The sequence below is a fragment of the Durio zibethinus genome, chromosome 14 (assembly GCF_047325235.1).
Source record: "Durio zibethinus cultivar Kanyao isolate XHJ-2024 chromosome 14, ASM4732523v1, whole genome shotgun sequence".
NCBI lineage: Eukaryota > Viridiplantae > Streptophyta > Magnoliopsida > Malvales > Malvaceae > Durio > Durio zibethinus.
Genome location: NC_143175.1, coordinates 4,567,532 through 4,588,839, shown reverse-complemented (window position 1 = coordinate 4,588,839; position 21,308 = coordinate 4,567,532). Strand labels below are relative to the sequence as shown.

Here is a 21,308-nt window from a genome sequence, read left to right as displayed (position 1 = left end):
GGCGTAGGAATATCGGAGATGAGGTCCTGTCATTACTTTCCTTCTCCTGAAAACTTCCTCTTTGCATTGAGCCCAGGGTTTTAAATATATATCAGGTTCAATCCCAAATATCATCAAATGCAAAAAAAATAAAATAAAATAAAAATATGCCCTTCATATCAAATCATTTCTCTTTACTGAGTTAATCACTTCAGTCCATTTATTTAAAATTAATAATTAAGTTAAACTAAAGTAAAAATAAACATTAGAAAAAAAGGAAGAAGAATTAAAGCTATTAAACGTGGTTGATTGGTTTTCTTTTCTTTTCTATTTATTTTTACTCAATTTTCAAAATTTTGTTTTGTTTTCTTTTATTTTTACTAATTAATTAGTCAATGAGGGTTTATTACATGTTTTTGAAAAAAACAATTAGATGACATCGTTTTAGTGAATATCTAAAAATTAGATTTTTATTTGTCCAAAAAATTATAATTCTAATATAATTCAAATTAACTCTTTAAATATTTTACTTATCCCAAAATAAAAATTTAGTAAGATGCTTAAAAGATGTTAAAAAAATTTTTTTCTTTGGCAAGAATTATTTTCTTTTTATTAGAGTTGTAAAAGCATTTATCCTAAAAATATTCGAACCTGTCCCTTCCAATATGTTTAATTTCATAACCATTTATCTATCTAAATCCAACAATGACTTGATTTTTTTAGTAGGGCTATCTGGGCCAACTGCGTTGCGCTTTGTGCAATTTGTTTGATAGCATGCCTTCAAATTCTCCCTCATGGTCAATGGTTAAAACTTTTGGGATTACATAATAATAAAAGTTTTTTACTCCGCGCTTCAGATAAGAAAACTGGAACCAATAATTTAAAAGAAACTAGTATATTTAACTACGTAAAAGTACATTATCTTCACTTGAAACTATAAAGTAAAGAACTAAGGACAAAAGCCTTGTAGCGAAACACTGAAACACATAATAATGGCGTTCTACTTAAATAAAATAAAAAAAAAAAAGCAGAAGGAAAAAATTTTCTGCACAACCCTCCTAGGTTAGTATTCCCTTTTAACCTAGGATGAATCAACAATACTTAAAAGCAAGTCATCTAAACAGCCTGCATTGCTTCCCAACCATCATGATAATACAAGTATCAAGCTGCAGCTAGGAAACCGGTATAATGACTCGATCGGATAAATATCCCCATGCCAGACACCTTGATATTCTACACATCACCAATAGACATGTAGGCAGCATCTCCAGCACCCAAACCTGAGTTCCATGGCAACTTTCCGATTCACCATTTTCAACATAAATGGAAAGTTTGGGGAGTGATGAGAAACAATGGCAGAAATCTGTTAAAATTCAGGGATATTGGTCGTAAAACTGAGGTGCGACCTTAACTCCCAAGTCAAAATTTAACAAATTAGCTTCCAAGGAAAAATTAGTCACATCTATGCATCTAACATCTCGTCTTGTATCTCATTTGGGGCAATGAGTCCCGGGATAGAAAGCATCCGTTGTCGCTCTCTTTCCCTCTGTACAGCAGCCTCTTCTGCATAGAGATCTTTGTTGTCCTGCAGAAAGTACAGCTGAATGATTAGTTCATCATACAGTGGAACTTCTAAATTTCAACTAAAAATAACAGTTTAGCAAAGATAGATCTCTTAGCAAAGTATTTTTTTTTTTTTTTCTCTTTCAAAGCTTTACCTGAGCAGAAAATTCTTTTGATTGCACAAGGAAGTCCCGTATGTGATTCTTAAATGTGGACACATCATTTCTCGACTCTAATAGTCCATTCACAAATTGAGTGACCTGAAATCAATAGATCAGAGATATCGACTCAGTAAAAAGAATAATCAATTAGATATGAACCAGTTATCATACCTCAGCTGCAGTCATGTTGGGGAATGATGTACTCAGAAGTTTTATTGTGTATTCACGAACAAATGTTCCATTATTTGGATATTGGTATGGAACCGTAGCAGAATCCCACAAAGGCTCAGTCAACAAACCACTCTCAACCTGAAAATAATTCATCAACTAAGATTAAACTGATATAAATCAGAACAATCTAACGCACAGTTAAATACTTTACCAGGCAGAACAGATGCTGTAAAACCAAGACATGCAACTTGAAGCCAGGTTTGTGAAATGTGTCTGTCAAGACGGCAAAAATTTCTTGCTCAATGGTCAAAAAGTATGTTCGGTAGAACTGGTTACAAAATTCAGAAGCCTGTCATGGTACCAAAACAAAAAACTCAGCATCCTATATCAACAAAGTTATCAACCAAGGAAAACCACAACACTAACAGACCTGAAAATTTTTCAGCATCTCCAGCAGAAGATTTAGACCGGTTTCAGCAATATTCCTTTCTGTATGCCGGAATGCCCAAATGATTGAATCCATTACTAGCTTTAGTTGCTGATGCAGATGCAGATGCATGAAAAAAAAATAGTAATAAACAAATGATTGTCTTGAAAGTCTTTCTAATATCCAAAGGATATAATAACTGACATTAGGTAATCCATTATAAGTAGAAATAGTAAAAGTTTAGACCGAAACAGAAATTTAAAGAGATAGTAAAAGAAATATTTCATGTTTTTAATTAAAGGACAGTTAGAATAGATCAGAAAAGAGAAGAAACCCAACACCAACCTGACTTGACAACAGAATAAGTGCAGGAAAACAATGAGTAGCAATGGCACGAAGCAAGGAAAAGAATTTGAGGCGATGTTCTGGGTAATCTTCAAAATTTCTGGTTATCATCTGCAAGGCATGGCAACAATAAATTATAGGCAAAGCAACTTAAGAATAAACTATAACATTTCCACTTTAACTGGCCATCTTTAAACCAGCATCAGACTTTCAGCAACAATATTATAAAAAAAAAAATGCAGTTCTGACAATGTTATCTATCAGCCATATCACAACATAGTGAATCCAGATTTTATCAAATCTCAAGGACACAAGAAATGATCTAGAAAAATTCCTCCATAAAAAACAAAAATTAACAAAAGGGACCTTTTTTAATCTAGTGACATGTAACCAGTACTTTAAAATGCCTTCTTTTCATGCTTGTTCTGATAATCTCTAGTGACTTTAACACAATAACAAAATTCCTATTCAAATACAAGCTTCAGCCGGTAGTACCACACCCTAAGCTTTACAGAGGGCTTAGACAACACCCAATCCCACCATCCCCCATGAGCTCTTCCTTCTTTCAGTAGCACACATATAAAATAAATATATAAATTAATGACTCACCTCCAATGTGCATTGGAAAACAGCTTCAAATATTCGGGGAACATCATCTATCATTGCAGCTTTATACCTTCATGCAAAAATAACAGGACCAAAATATAAGAAATGCAAAGATTTGATACTAAAAGTGACAACAAAAATAACAAAACCTAAAAGAAATGACATCACTTCAGCAAGTATATGTACGATAAACAGAAGGTAAATGCATGTTTTAGACACAAAAAAAAATGTTGCCCCTTAAACAATTTAGTAACCAGTGAAGCTTAAAAGTGTTCAACACAGAACTGATATCGGTCAGAGCATATGGTAATAAAGCACCAATGTATAAAAATATAACTATTTGCATTAATCTTGGTAAGATTAATGTGCAAAGACAAGGGCTTTCCATATCCTTCTAGCTGGACCTTAGAAGAAATATCAACAACAGACATACAAGATTGAGTGGTATAGTAAGTAATAGTCAACAAAGCCACCCGACTCTCAAGAAGGATAAAGAAATGCTTCATGTACTCAACAACAGTCAACAAGTTGTTGATATTAGTTCAATATTACATCATATAAATGGAACTGTATGCAGTGGTACCATACTTGTTTATTATTGTAGCAAAAAGTGACAAAACTTCAGATTCTCTAGCATCAGGTAAATTCCTAGCATAGTCACCAAGAACTGGATCCATCATTGGGGGCACAAATTGTTTCCCAATCTGTGGTTGATCTTCTGCCTTGTCCAAAAATGTCTCAATGAGCTTAAGTGTCTCCCTCTTAACAGATCTACTTCATAAAGAACATTAGAAAAAACAAGAAAGTATTGATTGAACGAAAAAACAAAAGCATGTCTGTAAAAATTGGTCTCACCGAAGAAGTTTCACATAGGATGTTTTTGATGCAAAGGGCCCACCTTCAGCGATACTATTTGATATAAGCTCACTGTACATTCTGTTCAATTTATTACAGCACCATAAATTACCCATATTAGCAAGAAGAAAGTTTATTGCATTTCCATGCTCAAACTTGCATTTTGAACTACTAAATCGGATATTTTACCTGTATACATTGAGCATGTCCAGGAAAATCAAAGAAATCTGGGTTAAGAAATATGTTCCAAGAGAACTGGCCACACTAGTATTTGTCTGCAAAGTGAAAAGATTCATTCTAAGTCTCACTAAATCCCAATAAGGATGGAACTATAACCACAGAATGTACATCAGATACATCAAGTCTGCAAGGAAAGATTAGCACTAATCCACCACCAAAGAATCCAGTCAACAGATACACGGACATAAGCCATTAAATTATCATAGCAATCAAGAATCCCACCTCCATATAAACGACAAACTTTCAAGAACTACCATTTAAATTTCTACTTTTCATTTTGTACAATGCAATAGAAACTGTACAGAAAAACATAGTTTGTATTTCAGCAAAAGGCAGGTCCCTGACTACAATATGGAAAATTAAAAAGGTCCATTATGCTCTATAAAAATTCAACAAAAGAAATGAAGAAAACACTTCACATGAAAATAAGAATACCTGCAATATGTTTAGCACAGTTCTTATCACGTCCTGATCTTTAAGGAAGTCAACACTTTGGCGTGCCTGACCTATAATTTCACTCCATTTCTGCACTACAAGCAACATCATAAGAAACAGGCTACCACCACAACCTCACCATATTTGCCTGCAATGGCACAGACACATGCATGCATATGAGAGAAACAAAAAGGCAACTGTTCATCCATGACAAACCAGGTTGGGGAGTTCCATCAGTCTCTGCAAGTATTCATCCCTCTTATGGGGATCAGATTCCGCTTGAATCATATGACCAACCTGAAATTTAAAATTAAGAAAAAACAAAGGGAAAAATGAACTCATTCAGCAAGAGAATACACATGCAAAAATCTTAATAGTACAGAAATGGAAAAAGTGGCATACAGATTCATAAAATGTATGAATCTGATGAGGCTCTAGATCAGCGACTGTTGTTACAAGAGCAGAAAGAAGTTCAGACACAAATGGTTCATTTTCTCCAACCTGAATTCACAAGATGCAGCTCATAAATATAACAGGCTTTGACCAAACAAAATATACATATAAATATCTAGTTATAACCATCCAGGCCAAATGTCGAAAGTAGATAATACCTGCACAATCACAAATTTTCGCTTGCATTTCTGAACAATTTTCAAGAATGTGTCACAGGCCATATCCTGAAGCGCCAGACGTTATATTAAGACATTATAGTATGAAATAATAGCCACAATCTTGTATTATCAGCATCATTAGTAGAAAAATCATAATATTATTAAGACCATCGTTATATAACGAGATCATGCACCAAACAAGTGTTTTCACCATTGAATTATTTGATCTAACACTTCCAAAGACGGGAATTATTTCTTTTCCCAATGGTTTTACCTGAACTCCTGGATGTGTTTCATGCATGAACTCAAACAACTTATTAACAACAGTTTTCAGGAACTTCCAGTGAGCCCTTAAAAACCTTGGATATTGTCCAACAACATACCTGCAATCAGAACCAATAACAAACATCAAATTAAGACTAGCAATTTTAAAATATAGCATGTAGGAAATGAGCAGCAGTTAGGTTCCTTCAGGCACCTACAGTCACCAACAAGCAAATGTCATACTAAAAGTGCCCAAAAAAAGCCATTTCATTCAAATAATAGCATAGGATGTAAAGACAAATGTGGCATTCTTTCAATAGTAACTGCAGAGTCCAGAGAGAAATCTACATAGACAGTCCACCACGCTCTTGAAAATTATATATTCTTACATTATGTTACTAGCAATAACAGCTTTATTGTCTTTCCCTTTAGTGATTTCACACAAATTCAACAAATCACGAATGACCATCACCAGAAACCTGTTTTCCTGCAATGAACTCCAAACATGTTAATTAATCTAAGCAAAAAGCATACAAGGAGGAGCTAGCAACTCAGGCAAGTATATGTGTATGTGTCTACTGTCTACATCACTTCATGTCAGGCATTGTTTTCACTGTCTAGAAGCTAACACATCATTAGCTTTCGATAACTTCTTTCTTCCATCAATGAGCTTGTGGTTAGATTTTCTTGGTCTAGATAGAATGATACCTGATCTTCCATCATGGAACCAGAAATAGATCCTATTGCCCAGCATAATGTGTTCAAGTTGTTCCAGGTCCAATCCTCACCACTCAATTGCTTGCTTAATTTCTTTAACATCTGCATTACATAGATAATGAAACAAATACAAATGGAATCATATAAATAAAAAATATGCCACAAACTTTAAAAAGAATGACCAGTAGAAAATAATTAATGCATAAGATCCCTAGAGAAAATAAAAAACTAAAATCCAAGACTGATCTATCACGAAAAAAGGATTCCTTCATAATCCCTAGATTCCCAGAATTTGAAAGTTGACTTCTTTTTTTCTCTGATCATTCCTTGGTTTGACATTACATTAGTGATCTCATATGCAACAGAATATTTACATGCCAGATTGCTGCAGTTGTTTAGAGTAGTAATTCGACCAGGGAATTTTTCATTTTTATTAGAAAACACAATGCACTCCCAGCCTCAGCAAAATTAGGTCTGGAAGCAGTACAAAACATCATTTACCTTCTAGAAAACAGAAAATTATAAATGTCCCACATTCATATACCTGCTTTTCAGTATCCTCATGATCTAGGTGAGACAAATATATCAACGTCTCCCTCATAATCTGCAGCATATAACTTCAATTAAAATGGAATCCAGGAGAAAGCAACTAATTCAAAATATATATATATATATATAAATAAAACCAAAACATAAACTTCTAAAATAAGATAATACTGAAATACAAACTTCTACACCTATGCAGTTTGAAATAATAAAGCTTCGAAGTTTTTGTTTCCACATATCAAGAGCAGCATATAGCTCAGAAGATAAAAGAAATTTTAATTTACAGGCACCTTTAGACCAAAGACGTACAGACCTAGCAGATATCTTACTAGATGAACTTTACAAATAATGCCAAGAAAAATACTATAACTGTCCAATGATGAAAGCACAGCCTATCATTCAATCCAGTTAGCCATAATTAGTTGATAGATTTTTAGGCAAGTAAAAGATTAAGCCATCGTGGATGGGAATTATTTATCATGAAGGTTAGTTATCTGGAGTAAGCATCACACATTTGATATTAGAGATTTATCACCTTATACTGAACAAGAACATCATTGTCTTTCATTGTCTCTCGAACAATATTTCCGTTTTCATCTTCAACTATCAGAACCTCCTCAGGCTTAGCCATACGACAAATCATGAGCATTCTCAACTTTGACATTATACCAGCATAAAGTTGCCGTCGTTGCAGAAGCTGGGCACCAAGACCATCAACCATGCCAGGAAGCAAAGGCACCTGTCAGATTCAATTCATTGGAAAGAAATGAATGACCCTTCCACTATAATCTAGAAATGGAAAATCTTGTAGTAATTCAACAATCACAAAAACTACAGCCAAAAACATCTATTTAAAAAATAATCAAAAAATGCTGTAGGGCTATCTAGAATTAACAATACCAATTCCAAATCAATTTCCACAAACAGATAGAAAACAATTTTAAAATATATATATATATATCATGTCTTACATGTCTTCCATCTAAACATGCAAAAATAACAAGTAAACATGAATTTTTTTTGAACACTTTCTAATATATATTGCTAGATTTGAGGCAATAATAGGTATACCCCCTATGCTATTTGTTTCCAGTTGGCATACCTCCCAGACAAAAACCCAGAAAAGAAGAAAGGAAGAAGATTTTGCCAAAAAGGTAGCTAAAAGAAAAAAGAGTTACAAGATGTGCTGCACACAGACTTGATAACACTTGAGCTATAATGGAGACCGTAAGTGGTTTTCTACATTCCAAATCCTTTACAACAAATGGCTTTAAAGTAAACATCCCGATACCTGCAGTCCCATCATGTTCGCAGTTACTGCAGGATTATCCATGTTATGATCTGAATCAAATAGCTCCAAGACCAAGGAGTTCCAATAGTCCAAGCAAACCTATTTAACCAGAAGATAAGCAACATAATACTTTCAAAACCAAGTTCCGAAAGGTTAAAAAAGGAACAAGAAGTTACAACAAACAATTCACAAATAAAGGATACCAAAATGCCATGATACCTTAAAGACCTCTGTATCATCCACATAAGATATGTTGATAAGGTATTCCAGACCCATTAGCAGCATAGAGATATTTTCTTGTGCTGTCTCTAGCACCCGAATATGAAACTGAAAACAAAGAACAATTCATTAAAAACACCATCTGCATCCAAGCTACCAAATAAGATTTTACGCTTGATCAGTTCAATATTTAACAATGTGCTTAATCAAAAAAAAAGAAAAAAACTTAAACAGTAAAATCAAGTTTAGAACAACAATATTTGTAATTTGGATCATTTCTTTGTATGCATATAGGCACTCATCAACACATCAGATTCGGGACTTTATGGGTACTAAACCAACCCTATCATTTATTAACCATCTTTCACCTTATGATCAGAAGGAGCTTTGTTGATTTCATAGGGAACTTACCTTGCAGAATGAAGTGAAGAACAGTGCCAAATTCTGAATGAATGCCTGGAGCAATAACATAAAAAAATGAGTTTACAAAGAAAATTTTATTTATATCAAAATGTACACCAGAAAGGAATTGTCTGACTGGTAATATACCTGTTCCTCACTGGTTCCATGTGCATAAGCCTCAGGGATGTTTGTAGTTCGTGGGAGAATGGTCTAAAAGCAGCCCAAAAAGTACCAACATATTAACCAGAGAACAAAAGCAAAAGGAAAAAACACAGAATGAAGAAAAGCAACATTAAATATAAATATTGACCAGATAAAATAAAAAACAATGAGACAAAAAGAAAATGTACGGATCTGCAAACCTAAGTTCTAAGTGGAAATCTCAATGAACTTATAGAGTACATGATGACACACACCTGCAACTGGACCATGAATATATTGTACATCTTAACATACTGCACATTATAGTAATCCCCAAAATTTAAGGCAGCAACCTGCAATCACCCATAAATGTAATAAATAAAGATCTGCTTCCTTAGAGTGACAAGAATATAACTTTATTCCATCTAGGAAAAGTTCTTAAAAAACATTTACCTCTGTTAGACATTGGAGGGTTAGATTCCGATATGATGGCACAGGGAAAAATTTTACGAGTGTTTCCAGCTGTAAGACACATTAATACAGCATGTGAGGTGAAACAAATGTAATAAGAACTCCATCAAAAAAGTTGCATGCACAACACATTGACAGCTAAGTCATTTGAGAAATCAAGAATTATTTACCAATGTTGATTCAAAAATATAGCCCAGAGGAATCCACGAAAGAAATGCATGCAAGGTGGATAGCGTAGCCCGTATAAGCTCTGTTCTCTGAGAAGCTGATAGTACGTATAAGCATAACTCATGAATGAGTTCAAACTCACTGTAGAAAACAAATAAAACATTTAGGAAGATAAATTGCACAAAGAACAATCAAATAACAAACATAAAACTTGCTTGGAAGAATAAAATTACCATCAGTGAGACCTTATACTGCTTAATTCAAGCAGCTAGGTAAAATTGCATAATCAATAATATAATGTTAATGAGAGACCTTTAACCATTTTCTTTGTACCAACAAGAAAAAATGAAATCTTCATCAGATTATAGTTCATTTAATAGTTTTCACATTTAGATTAAAAAAAAATCTGTACATTACATAGCTTTGAGGGGACAAACTTGATTTAAGATGTGGTGGTCATTTTGGTCATGTTCCTTTTCTGACCCATTTTTCATTTACTTTTTGAACTAATCTCGGATCTTGTTGCCAATTTACTGTGCAAGCCATGAGCTCATATGCCCAATATCATATATGTCAACATGTGAACACAAATTCACAAGACAAATTTCCGCAAACATGCCATGTCAACAAATAATAGTTATTAATATGATCCTTAGGCATATCCAAGGGTAGACAGATATGCCAGAAATTTAATCAGAATTATTTTTCAGACAAACTTTAATTTATATATGACTCTGACAATTACCAACAACCGAACTTCGGGCTTTTCCATTTAAAATCAGAAAAAAAGAAAGCACTATTCAATCCGAGGATAATTTTATACAAGAGGAACAAAAATACAAACAGAGATCTTACCAATGAACATCCAAGAATTGTATACGGAAACATTTAGAAAATAGAAACTAAAATGTAATCAGAAATCTTAACAATAGACATCCACAAAAGCATAACCCTGATCTCAAAATATGAAAAATATTTTCACCTGTTTAGTGATTGTTTAAGCTCTTTGATTTTTTGTTGAGTCATTTCACCTCTTGAGAAATCAAAAACTTCTTCACTTAAAAGCTGATAGCAGAAAAGTTTGTGTTATCATCACAATCTGCAATTAGTTTTAGTAAGGAAAAATTCTAATACAAAACTTACTTTTAGTATTGCCATGCAATTTTCACATATTGTTTCACTAGTTTTTGCAGCTGCAACAAGATCAGGAATGAAGCTCTGCCATCTAGCAGGCCAATCATGCTTTAAGATCTGTAAATTCAGTAGGCATATAATTTAATAGACTACAATTACAATATAAATGAATTTAATGTAGCCATTAATTTCCTCTCATTTTAGATTAAAGACATAATACTTGTGAAAACTTATAAGGAGCAATTCATAAACACACACCAGAATGGTAACAAACAGGAAAAAGAAATATCAAAATAATAATTTTGGCGTTATAAATTGTAAAGATTGCCACTGATAAAAAATAAATAAATAAAAGGCAGACAGATAAAGTAATTTCGTCACAAACTCAATGAACTCTAAAGCAAGCCTGCTCCTCTTTTATGAAATACATTTTTTATGAGGTAGGTAAGTTATACCTGAACCAGTATGATATTTAGTTTGTTGACATACAGCCTTTCTGCTCGAAAGGAGGCCTCGTTGCTTGACAACTAGTACAGGAGAAAAAACATGAGAGAATGAATATACAAAAAACTGAAGGGAAAAAAATGGGACAACAGGGAAAAAATTTTGAGATTTCTTAATCCAACAGGGAAAAAAGCAATTAAGAGCTCTTTTACCTGTACAATGACTTCAGAAATGTAATTTTTCATTCCATCTCGCTGCTCAACAGGTAACGCATTCCATCTATACTTGATAACACCTTCAAGAACCTGCAGATAAGCAGGAAAAAAAGCTCCCTAAAATCATCAGAATGAATGGAGGATTTCAAATTCTTTTTATGGTATTTGGCATTACTCAAGTCATGTGTCAGAAAAAGTTCTTTGAGAGTATCAATCACAAGGCAGCTACAAGGGCAGGACATTATCAGGTGCAAGCACCATACACAACATAGGAATGCAAACTCCCTTGAGCAAGTTTGCCATACTAGTAATTATAGATTACAAATTTGACTGACCTGCAAGGCAAAGAACTTTGTATTCAGGCTCTTTGTCTGCTGAAGGATGTGCACAACTTGAAGCCACATATCTGGATTATTTTGCAGATCCCGCAAGATTTGGTCTGCATGTGCTCTCTGCGAAGTGATGCACAATTACAGAAAAAAAATTTTCAAAAAAAAAATAATGATAAGACCAAGCCAAAACATAATGATAGCCCAATGAGGCATGTCATATGTGAAAAATACAAAGAGACTCATCAAATGCCAGAAATGTAATAGTGGTAGTAACTATCTGACAAATCACTCACTTTTATCAATAGTGCAACCAAATAAAATTGATAAAAAGTATGATCAACAAGGTGAAATCAGAACAATTACTGAAATGTAAATGAGATTCTAGACTTAGGATTTTTATTTTTTTTGAGGTAGATAGACTTCGGATTGTTAATTTCATAAGGGAAACATTAATATTTTAAAGGTCTTTTGCTCCTAAAAACGAGGTACCAGATTAACAACTTTAATTCAAAAGTAAATTTAATTACTGATCCCTCATTTATCTAACCTCAAAAAGATTGTCAATGATCAGAGTAAACTCACAACAGAAAATCTTAATTGCAGAAGAAAGTTTCAAATGACCATTTGCTGGTTTCTACAAGAACAAGTCCCATCACTTTAAAAATCTACACCTTAACTGAAATTACTTATTCCAAGTATTTATAGTCAGCAACCTAGGGAATTAAGGTCTCAAACAGCTCTTTCTACAATTCTTGAGCATAAACAACCAAACTAAAAAATCTGTTCTTTTTTTTTTTGGCCAATAACTAAATAATCTGTTCAGCTACAGAGAAACCAAAGCAGAATACAAAAAAAGAAAGTAAAAATGCATAAACCTTGATCAACTACTTCATATCATTAGACAGAAAAGAGAATAGAAAATAAATGATAGGAGAAATGACGAGAATTAAATGAAATTCAATTTATCTCGTTGTATGCGTAAGAGGACTAATAAAATGAAATGAGTTGTCAATGATTTAAAGGGCATATTCATCAATGAACAAACAATAAAGAATGCACTATTTGGTTTCATTTCTCTCCAAATCTATTAATTTTTGGAGAGATTTGAAATATCGGTCAAGGCAAGATAAATATAAGGGACATTTTGTCCTTTTCTTTTTACTTCTATCCAAATTATTCTATTTGAATGGAAGAAATATAAAGCCTATCAAACCAAAAGGACTAAAACCCAAGATTTAAAGGCCAACCACATCTACAGCCTAGAAATTACATCAGCTAAAAAGCTTCAACATTCCTTCATTTTCTAATAGCGGAAAAGAAGTCTAGCAAGTTTCCTTTCAAAAAACAAAAAAAAAGAGATAATTCAAAATTGCCCATAATTGAAATATAACTTCTACCCCTGCAATCATATGGCACTTCCCAAAAAGCAAAGGTTCGTGCAACCAAAACCTTAATTATGTTTATTCCCCCACCCTCCCAAGCCACCACCACATTTTCACACATTATCCAGCAAACTAGAAAGAAATTCAAATTCCTAATTAAAAAAAAAAAAACGCATTCAAGTCAAACTCACTGACATTAAACCCTAGAAATTCAAAAAATATCAAACAATTCCAACCAGGTCCCCCACATTCCGGACTATTTGCCCCTTTGAAGTAAATGCCTAGCCATATTAAACCAACGAACCCAAGCTCTCCCTTACTTTATCGGAAACCAAACAGAAAACCGGTTTCAACCAAAAACACTGGAACCAAAACAAAATTTATCCCCTCATTTCCCAGTCAAAGAGTCAAGTACTGGAAACAGAAAAGTGTAAATAGAAAAAAAGAAACAAAGAACAAATAAATAACCGAACCTCTTCTTTAGATCCGGTGCCGTAAAAGGCCGCAACAGTAGCATCCAGTAAGGAGACATCAATCGGCTGACTCAAATCCCTAAGCCTCTCAGCCGCCATATCGAAAAAAACTCCCCTCTCTATCACGTCCCCTCAAAATAAAACCCAACACTAATCTTCAACTAGAACTGTTACACAGCAAAAACCCTAGAAACTGTTCGTACCAAACCCTAAATTTAGAGGATCTTCTAAAATGAGAGAAAGACAAAAGGACAAAAAACGAAAACGAAAAAGAAAAAAAAATTAGAGGATCTTCTAGAAAGAGAGAATGGAAGGGGAAAGGGCTTTTGGTTTTATGGGAGTGAAAGAACTTATATATAACTGGGAGAGTGATAATTTAAAAAAAAAAAAAAAAAGAGACAGCTTAAAATTGAAGCAGGAAGAAAGAGGGAGCGAGGGCGGACGGGGCGCTAGGAGAGACTTTTGAAATGTTTTTTTTATTATTTTTTTTTTATATTTTCGCTTTGGGCACTTTTTCGAAATAAAATATATTTTTTTAATTTAATGTGACGAAGAGAGATTTTGGGACCCTAGAATTTAGAAGAGCGAGAGAGTGAGGTGAAACACTGGAAAGAATGGATATTCTAAAAAATAGTTTTCTGTTTTTTTTATTTTCATTTTTAAAAAATAGTTTTTATTTCTTATTTTTTATTTTTTAAAAATTATATTTGATAAACAAAAATAAAAATTATTTTCTAATAATATGTAAATAAATAAAATATTGATTGATGTTGCTGTTAATGATATCTAATTATAAATATAATATATATTTATTAATTAATAATATTAAAAAAATTTTAATATGATAACTAACAAAATAAAAAAAAGGTAACATACATATTTTATTTCTCAATTGAAAACAGTTTTTTTTTCATTTTCATATTTTAATTCATTTTCATTTTTATATTTTAAAATTTTATTTTTTATTTTTAATTACTAAATATATGTTTACTAATATTTTTTATTTTTCAAAAAAATAAAAATAAAAAATGATTCTATTTTTAAAATCCAGCATTACCTAATTTTGAGGAAAAAAAAACTGACAATGATATTTCATAATAATTTTAATCTAAAATTTATCTTAATTGATTAATATAATTATCAGATTGCATAGAATAGACTTTATTTTTAAATTATTGATTTTTTTATCAAAAATATTATTTTATAATAATTTTAGTAGTTTTGAAGATAATTTTATATCAATTTTTTAATAGTTCTTTTCGATCCGATTAGCAAAATGGTTTAATTTCTAGCATTAAAATAGTAGTATGGTTTTAATTTTTATATAAAACAATTAATTTTTAAATGATATTATACTTTAATCATTTCTAATTAAATATTTTTTTTTTATGAAAATTGCCCATACACTTTAAACTATGTGGTAGAAACAGAGAAGTAAAATTTTGCTAGCAGCAAAGAAACGTAAAATTCTCGTGCAGTTTAGCTAGTTAATTGATGCTACCTTGGCAGGATGGGGTGAACCAGTATGGTATACGAAATAATAGGTTCAATATTGTTTCGTAACGGTTTTTAATAGGCTTCTTGAAGTTGAGCACAGAGGTTACAAAATTTTTTAGATAGCATAGATTACCGTGTTTATTCGATTAATTCGATTAATTTTAAATTAAATTAAATTATTTTATTTTTATTAATTGAATTAAAATTATTAATTTTTAAAATTAATTGATCGAATTTAATTTAATTGATTCAATTAATTTTTTTAATTACCTTAATAATAAATATATTTAAGTTAAATTATATTTTAAATTTTAAATTTTTTTATATTTTAAATAAATTAAATAAAATTATTTAATAAAATATTCAAATATCAAAATATTATATTAAAAACTATAATAACTTATTAAATAAAATAATTTAGTTCATATATTTTTCGTTTTATATTTGAATTTTTTATATTTTGATTAAAATTTTCATTAATTCAATATTTAATTTTTGAATCGAACTAATCAAAAATCAAAATTTTTTTAAAATTATTTTTGGTATTTGATCGATTAATCAAACTAAATCAATTCAATCGATTAATTTGATTAAAATCAAATTATAAACACTCTTAACATAATTCATTGAGAAATGGATGTAAATCATTTAGATAGAATAATAAATTTATCGATTTTAATTTCTTCGCAGCTCTTTCTCGGAAATATTGTTCAATGTAGCATTTTGTTTTCATCGTAATGTTTCAAAAGGAAAAACTAGAATGCTACGGCTTTGCGAGGGATAAAAACCTGTAATAGCTAGTTTTCAAGCTAAGCAACCAGGGTATGTGGGGCGAATTTGGAATAAACCAGATTTTTGGGCTGCACTCGTGTTTAATTTCATTTAGAGACAGGCTTGACTTTGTTATATATAGTTTCATCAGAGTCCAAGTTTAACTAGGACGTACAAAGTTTGAGATCTCAAGCATCAGTGGTAAGCCTTTTTCATCTTTCATTTTTGGGGGTTGATAGGTTCAGCATCTAGATTATTATTAAATTTTGATGAGATGAAAATAAACCATATAATTTTCGGTTTTCTTCTTTATTTTTTTTTATTATCTAATTTTTCATCTCATTTGCCAGTAATTATTTATTAATATTTGTGCAATTAGTTTTTTTTTTTATTAGAATTCAAATTGTTTGGATTGAAATAAGTACTTAATCTTAACAACATATTGCACTTAAATAAAAGTTTTGAAGTAATTTCCTAGTTGCATCATTTTGAAGAATATTGCTTGCTTGTTTGAAATTTGATTATTTTGTTTAATTGAAGCATAGTCAGGCCAAAACCAGACTCAAATTATAGAATTGTTACAACAGGTTGAAATCCAACTTATGTTGTTTCTGGAAATGCTTGATAGATTGTCTCTTATTCAATACAGTTATTGTGACTTTTTAAGTTTTTATTCGAGGGAAGAAGAATACTAGTTTAGATAAGTTGATTAGATGATTTGTATTGTTTATGTGATAAGGTTTTGTCATGTTAAGATGTAGTAGAAACTACAGTATCCCTATGTAATAGATGGCAGCTTTTTTTATTGTACACTTCTATTTATTCATAATTTGAACTATACGTTATGCATAACATAAATTTTTTTAACACATATTGGATTAATAGTATACTATGTAATGCTTGAACAAAATATGCCTTATAGCTAGACTTGCTCATGAGTCGGGTGGCTCGCCCGAACAAAAAAGCTTGTCTGAAATTTTGAATAGTTTGAATATAAATATCAAATCGGTTAAATGAATCTAAACAAATAAATGAGATTCGATAAAAAAATGGTCAGATTTGAATTTCATCATTGAAAGCTTGGTTTGACCGAAAACTAAAAAATATTTTTATTATAGTGGGACAAGACTCATTTGTTTTATTTTTTATAATGGACAACTTCAATTTGCTTTATTAATTATAATAGAATAAAACTTATTTCTTCTTTATATAAAATAATGATCCAATTTTAAATTGTATTTAACAAAATTAAATTGAACTTAAATCCAAATTACTCATAATTTCAATTTAAATCAATTAAATTAGTTAAATTAATAATTTATAAAAAAAAAACTTTTCTCTTCAAATTTAAATCTCAGTGTTTTGAGTGAGTTTAGATTTTGTTATTACATGTACAAATAGGCTTAGGCAAAAAATAAGGCTAGAAAAATCAGGTTGAGCTAGGCCTAAGTTTGCTTTAAATATTGAGATATCATGTAGGTTCGGCCTGAACCCAACCCAACCCCACCCATGAATAGCCCTACTTGTAGTATGAGTATATTGTTTTATTCATCCTTTTTTGTGCAAATATATCTTATATAAATATATAAAAGCTAAGGCTTTTAACAATAATAAAAAAAAAAAAAACCCGATGTGGATGATTTATTTTTTTAACACATGGACGATCTTAAACAATCATTACATGTTTTATATTAATTATTTTGATTTGTTTTCAAATAAATTTTATTAATTTGAAAGATATTTTTTTTGGGATGAGTATTATGTTCATTATCCAAGAAAGCAATAAACTGCTACAAAATACATGTACAGTTATTCCAATATTTACAGTTCAAACATATCTCTACTTAACTTTCAACTCTCACTCAATTCCTGATCTACATGATCAAAAGTAACACTTTTCAGTCCCATTACTCTTAACTTGACTATCTCTTTGATTTGCTTTAAAATCATATCTCCTACTAATGCTTCTGACTTGTATATTCTTCTATTTCTCTCTGCCCATATCCCATAGATGTATGCTTTCCAAGCCAACTAAAGCATAATGGAAATTAATGCCTTCCCTTTAAGCTTGGCAACAACCCACTGGAACTCAGTTTCCCATCCAACTACTTTCCGTCTTAGGTTACATAGCGACAGTACCTCTTTTCATACCTCTTTTGAGTAGCTACAACTGAAAAAAATATGATCTTTACTTTCTTTCTTTTGCTTACATAATACAAATATCTCATATACAGGAATCCCTCATGTAATTAATCTATCTTTAGTAGGGAGTCTATTGAGAATGGCCATCCAAGTTATTATAGCAAACTTGGGAATATGTAGCTTGCACCAAACAAGTCTGTGCCAGTTTACTTTTCGTTGCCTTTGTCTTATTTCATCCCACACCTTAGCAACTAAAAAATCTGACCCATTGGTTTGCCATATCACTCCATTCTTCATCTATAACAAGAATCTAGTCGTAATACTTCTCATTTGCAGCAACTTCCCCATACACCAGCTTTGACCTTGTGCTATTTGTAACTCTCATATGCTCTTCCTTTTAAAAACATAGCACTGCACCCATGCTATCCATAATAAGCCAGCTTGTGTGAAAATAGACCATAGTAATCTAAGCATACAAGCTTTATTCCAGCTTTCTACATCTTTTAGTCCTAAGCCCCACTCAGACTTAGGTTTATGCACTGTCTGCCACTTTACCCTTGCTCCCTTAGTTGTACCTTCTTGACATTTTAAAAAAAAAGCACAGCATAGCTAATTAATCTTTTTAATAACTTTCTTAGGCAATATAAAATGCCTGCACCAATAATTGAGTAGGCTAAATATTACATACTAAATCAACTACATTCTACCAGCATAAGATAGATGCCTTGCTATCCAGTTGTGTATTCTAGCTATTATTTTTTCAATTAATGAGGGGCAATCTGTCATGGTGAGCTTGTATGTGATCAGTGGCACTCCTAAATATACGACAGAGAGAGAACCTAACTTAAAACCTATTACTTGTAAAATTGCTTCAAGCTCTTCTCTTTGAATCTCTAAACAAAATATCTCACTTTTTGCACAATTTAATTAAAGTTTAGAAAATGTATAAAATAACTATAAAACATTTTGGATGCTAAGAACAGAATTCAACTCCCTTTTTTGTGAATATTAGAAATCATCTGTGAAGCATAAATGTGTCAATTGTATCTTCTTGCACTTTGGATGATAGGAGAATATACCATATAAGCTTACAATGTCTAATAACCTTGGTAGCACATTCATTATTATCACGAACAAGTATGGAGACATAAGATCCCCTTGTCTTACTCCCTTTGCACCTTAAAATATCCTACCAACCCTCCATTAATAGACAGAGAAAACATAAGTGAAGTCAGATAGCTTTTAATCTAGCCTACAAATCTTTTTAGAAAACCCATCGCCTTAAAGACAGCAAGCAAAAACTCCCAGTGTACAAAATCAAAAGCTTTCTTTGAATCTAACTTTATAGCACACCTTGGGGAAAGCACGATTTCTTTGAATCTACCTTTATAGCACACCTTGTGGAAAGCACGATTTTATTATACCCTTTCACTAATTCTTAAGCCAGTAGCACATTTTCGGTAATGCTTCTTCTTTTTATAAAAGCACTTTGGCTTCTACTAATAAGATTTGGCAAGTACCTTTGTATTTTGCTTGCTAGTATTCGAGTTATACCTTTGTAGATAACAGAGCAGCATGAAATTGGCCTATAATCTAAAATACTAGTTGGGCTTTGACATTTTGGAACTAATGCTATTACAGTAGAGTTGAAAGCAGGTAACAAGTCTTGGGTGTTAAAGAAATACATTATTATTGCTGTTACATCTCTTTCTATTATACTCCAAGCTAATTTAAAGAATTATAGATTATAACCATCTAGCTTTGGTGCCTTATCATTGTGCTACGAGAATATGGCTTTTCTCTTTTATAGTTACATCTTAGGATAAGACTGCTTGTTGTTTTTCAATCAAGTCACCTTGAAGAATATCTACAATTAACACCTTTAAGTAACCTTAAACTTTAATATCCTTTGTTCCCAACAGTTTTTTGAAAAATCCCATAACCTTTGTAGAAAATTGAGAGAACGTGTCCAGCATTCTACTTTCACTGTCATATAACATGCTAATAGTGCTTTTTTTTTTTGCTTAACTACCACCGTGTTATGAAATAACCTTGTGTTTTGGTCCTTTTCTTGTATCCATTGGATCCTAGATTTTTGTTTCCATAGGCCCTCCTCATATTTTAACAAATTTTGAAGCTCCAGTAAAAACCTTTTCTCATTTTCGACATCAACACTTGATGGTTGCATAAGTGTAGCAATCTGCGTGTCTACCAGTTTCTATCTTTTCTTTTTAACTCTTTCTGTCAAGTCACCAAATTGTATGAAATTAAACCTCTTTAGCTCTGCCTTTAATATTTTTAACTTATTGTGCAATATAGTCATAGGTGTCTTAGTGGTTTGCATTTTCCATTACTCTTTTACTTTTTTCAAAAAATTTAGATGCCTTATCCAAAAATTGAAGAACTTGAATGGCTTTGGTGAGGACTGCCTTAGGACATTTAACTTAATCAAAGCTAGGCAATGGTCTAAAACTTTAGGTGGAAAAAATTCAACTGTCGAGTTTGGCCATTGTAAAAGCCATGCTTCATTCATTGATTAGAACTCTGTCCAACTTCCTAGATAATGTATGGTTACTCTATATGAATAACGACCCCATATACGAATGATCCAATATAGTTAGCTTCTGAATACACTTCTGTAATTCTTTAATACTTAAGCTTGCTATCTATGAGCCATTATAGTTAGAACTTTTTATAAGATGGGCTATCACATTGAAATCTCTTGCTAATATCCATAGGCTGCTATTAACTATACTTTGGAATGAGATCAAATCTATCCATAATCTTCTTCGTTCTCTCTCACTATTGTATCCATAAATGGCAGCAAGATATATCACTTGTGTCACATACATGATTTTATAAGTGATACTTTGATCACTGTCTGTGACTAACTCCACATGCAATTCAGACTTTCATAGCAACCATATTCGACCATTATAAGCAATAGAGTAATTATTGTAGAAAGACCAACCAGGAAAATAAGTGTTTAAGACTTGCATCATATTTTGCTGCTTTATTCTAGTTTCTAACAAATGGGCAATTTGAGCTTACCTAATCCTGCCTACAACCTGCTTTTGCTTCAGAAAAGCATTAAGCCCTCTGACATTCCAACTAAGGATGTTCATGAGGAAAGAAAACAAGAGGATATACCTCTTAAGGTAGATAGATATATTTTTACTTTATTTTTTCACTTATCAATAGGTCTTCTTTTCTTATTTTTCAATTGTTTCATTAAGTCTGTAACTCCAGATGATGTCGCCCTCACTTTCTTTAGTGAATTGATAACTGGCTAAACCTCTTTTTATC

General features: G+C 31.8%; 1 protein-coding gene across 7 annotated transcripts; it reads right to left on the bottom strand.

Moving 5' to 3' along the window:
* Positions 1–858: 858 nt before the first annotated feature.
* Positions 859–14,105, bottom strand: LOC111295653 (protein EXPORTIN 1A-like). Of its 7 annotated transcripts, XM_022889236.2 has the most exons (32): positions 13,593–14,105; positions 11,741–11,857; positions 11,403–11,495; positions 11,202–11,273; positions 10,756–10,863; positions 10,595–10,677; positions 9,615–9,753; positions 9,427–9,495; positions 9,249–9,326; positions 8,980–9,042; positions 8,842–8,886; positions 8,431–8,538; positions 8,212–8,310; positions 7,456–7,659; positions 6,919–6,978; positions 6,366–6,476; positions 6,047–6,144; positions 5,668–5,776; positions 5,394–5,459; positions 5,185–5,283; positions 4,999–5,079; positions 4,783–4,872; positions 4,297–4,382; positions 4,108–4,188; positions 3,841–4,023; positions 3,256–3,322; positions 2,647–2,757; positions 2,305–2,412; positions 2,086–2,223; positions 1,875–2,012; positions 1,698–1,802; positions 859–1,564 (listed from the first exon to the last, which is right to left on the bottom strand). In XM_022889236.2, the coding sequence occupies exons 1-32, from the start codon at positions 13,689–13,691 to the stop codon at positions 1,442–1,444; spliced, it is 3,231 nt and encodes a 1,076-aa protein (XP_022744971.2). In that variant the 5' UTR covers positions 13,692–14,105; the 3' UTR covers positions 859–1,441. The 7 variants fall into 7 exon arrangements, with proteins under 7 accessions (XP_022744971.2, XP_089599384.1, XP_089599386.1 ...); XM_089743258.1 differs by lacking the exon at positions 8,212–8,310 and having other exon boundaries at positions 13,593–14,040; XM_089743260.1 differs by lacking the exons at positions 5,668–5,776; positions 6,047–6,144 and having other exon boundaries at positions 13,593–14,083.
* Between the last annotated feature and the right edge of the window lie 7,203 nt (positions 14,106–21,308).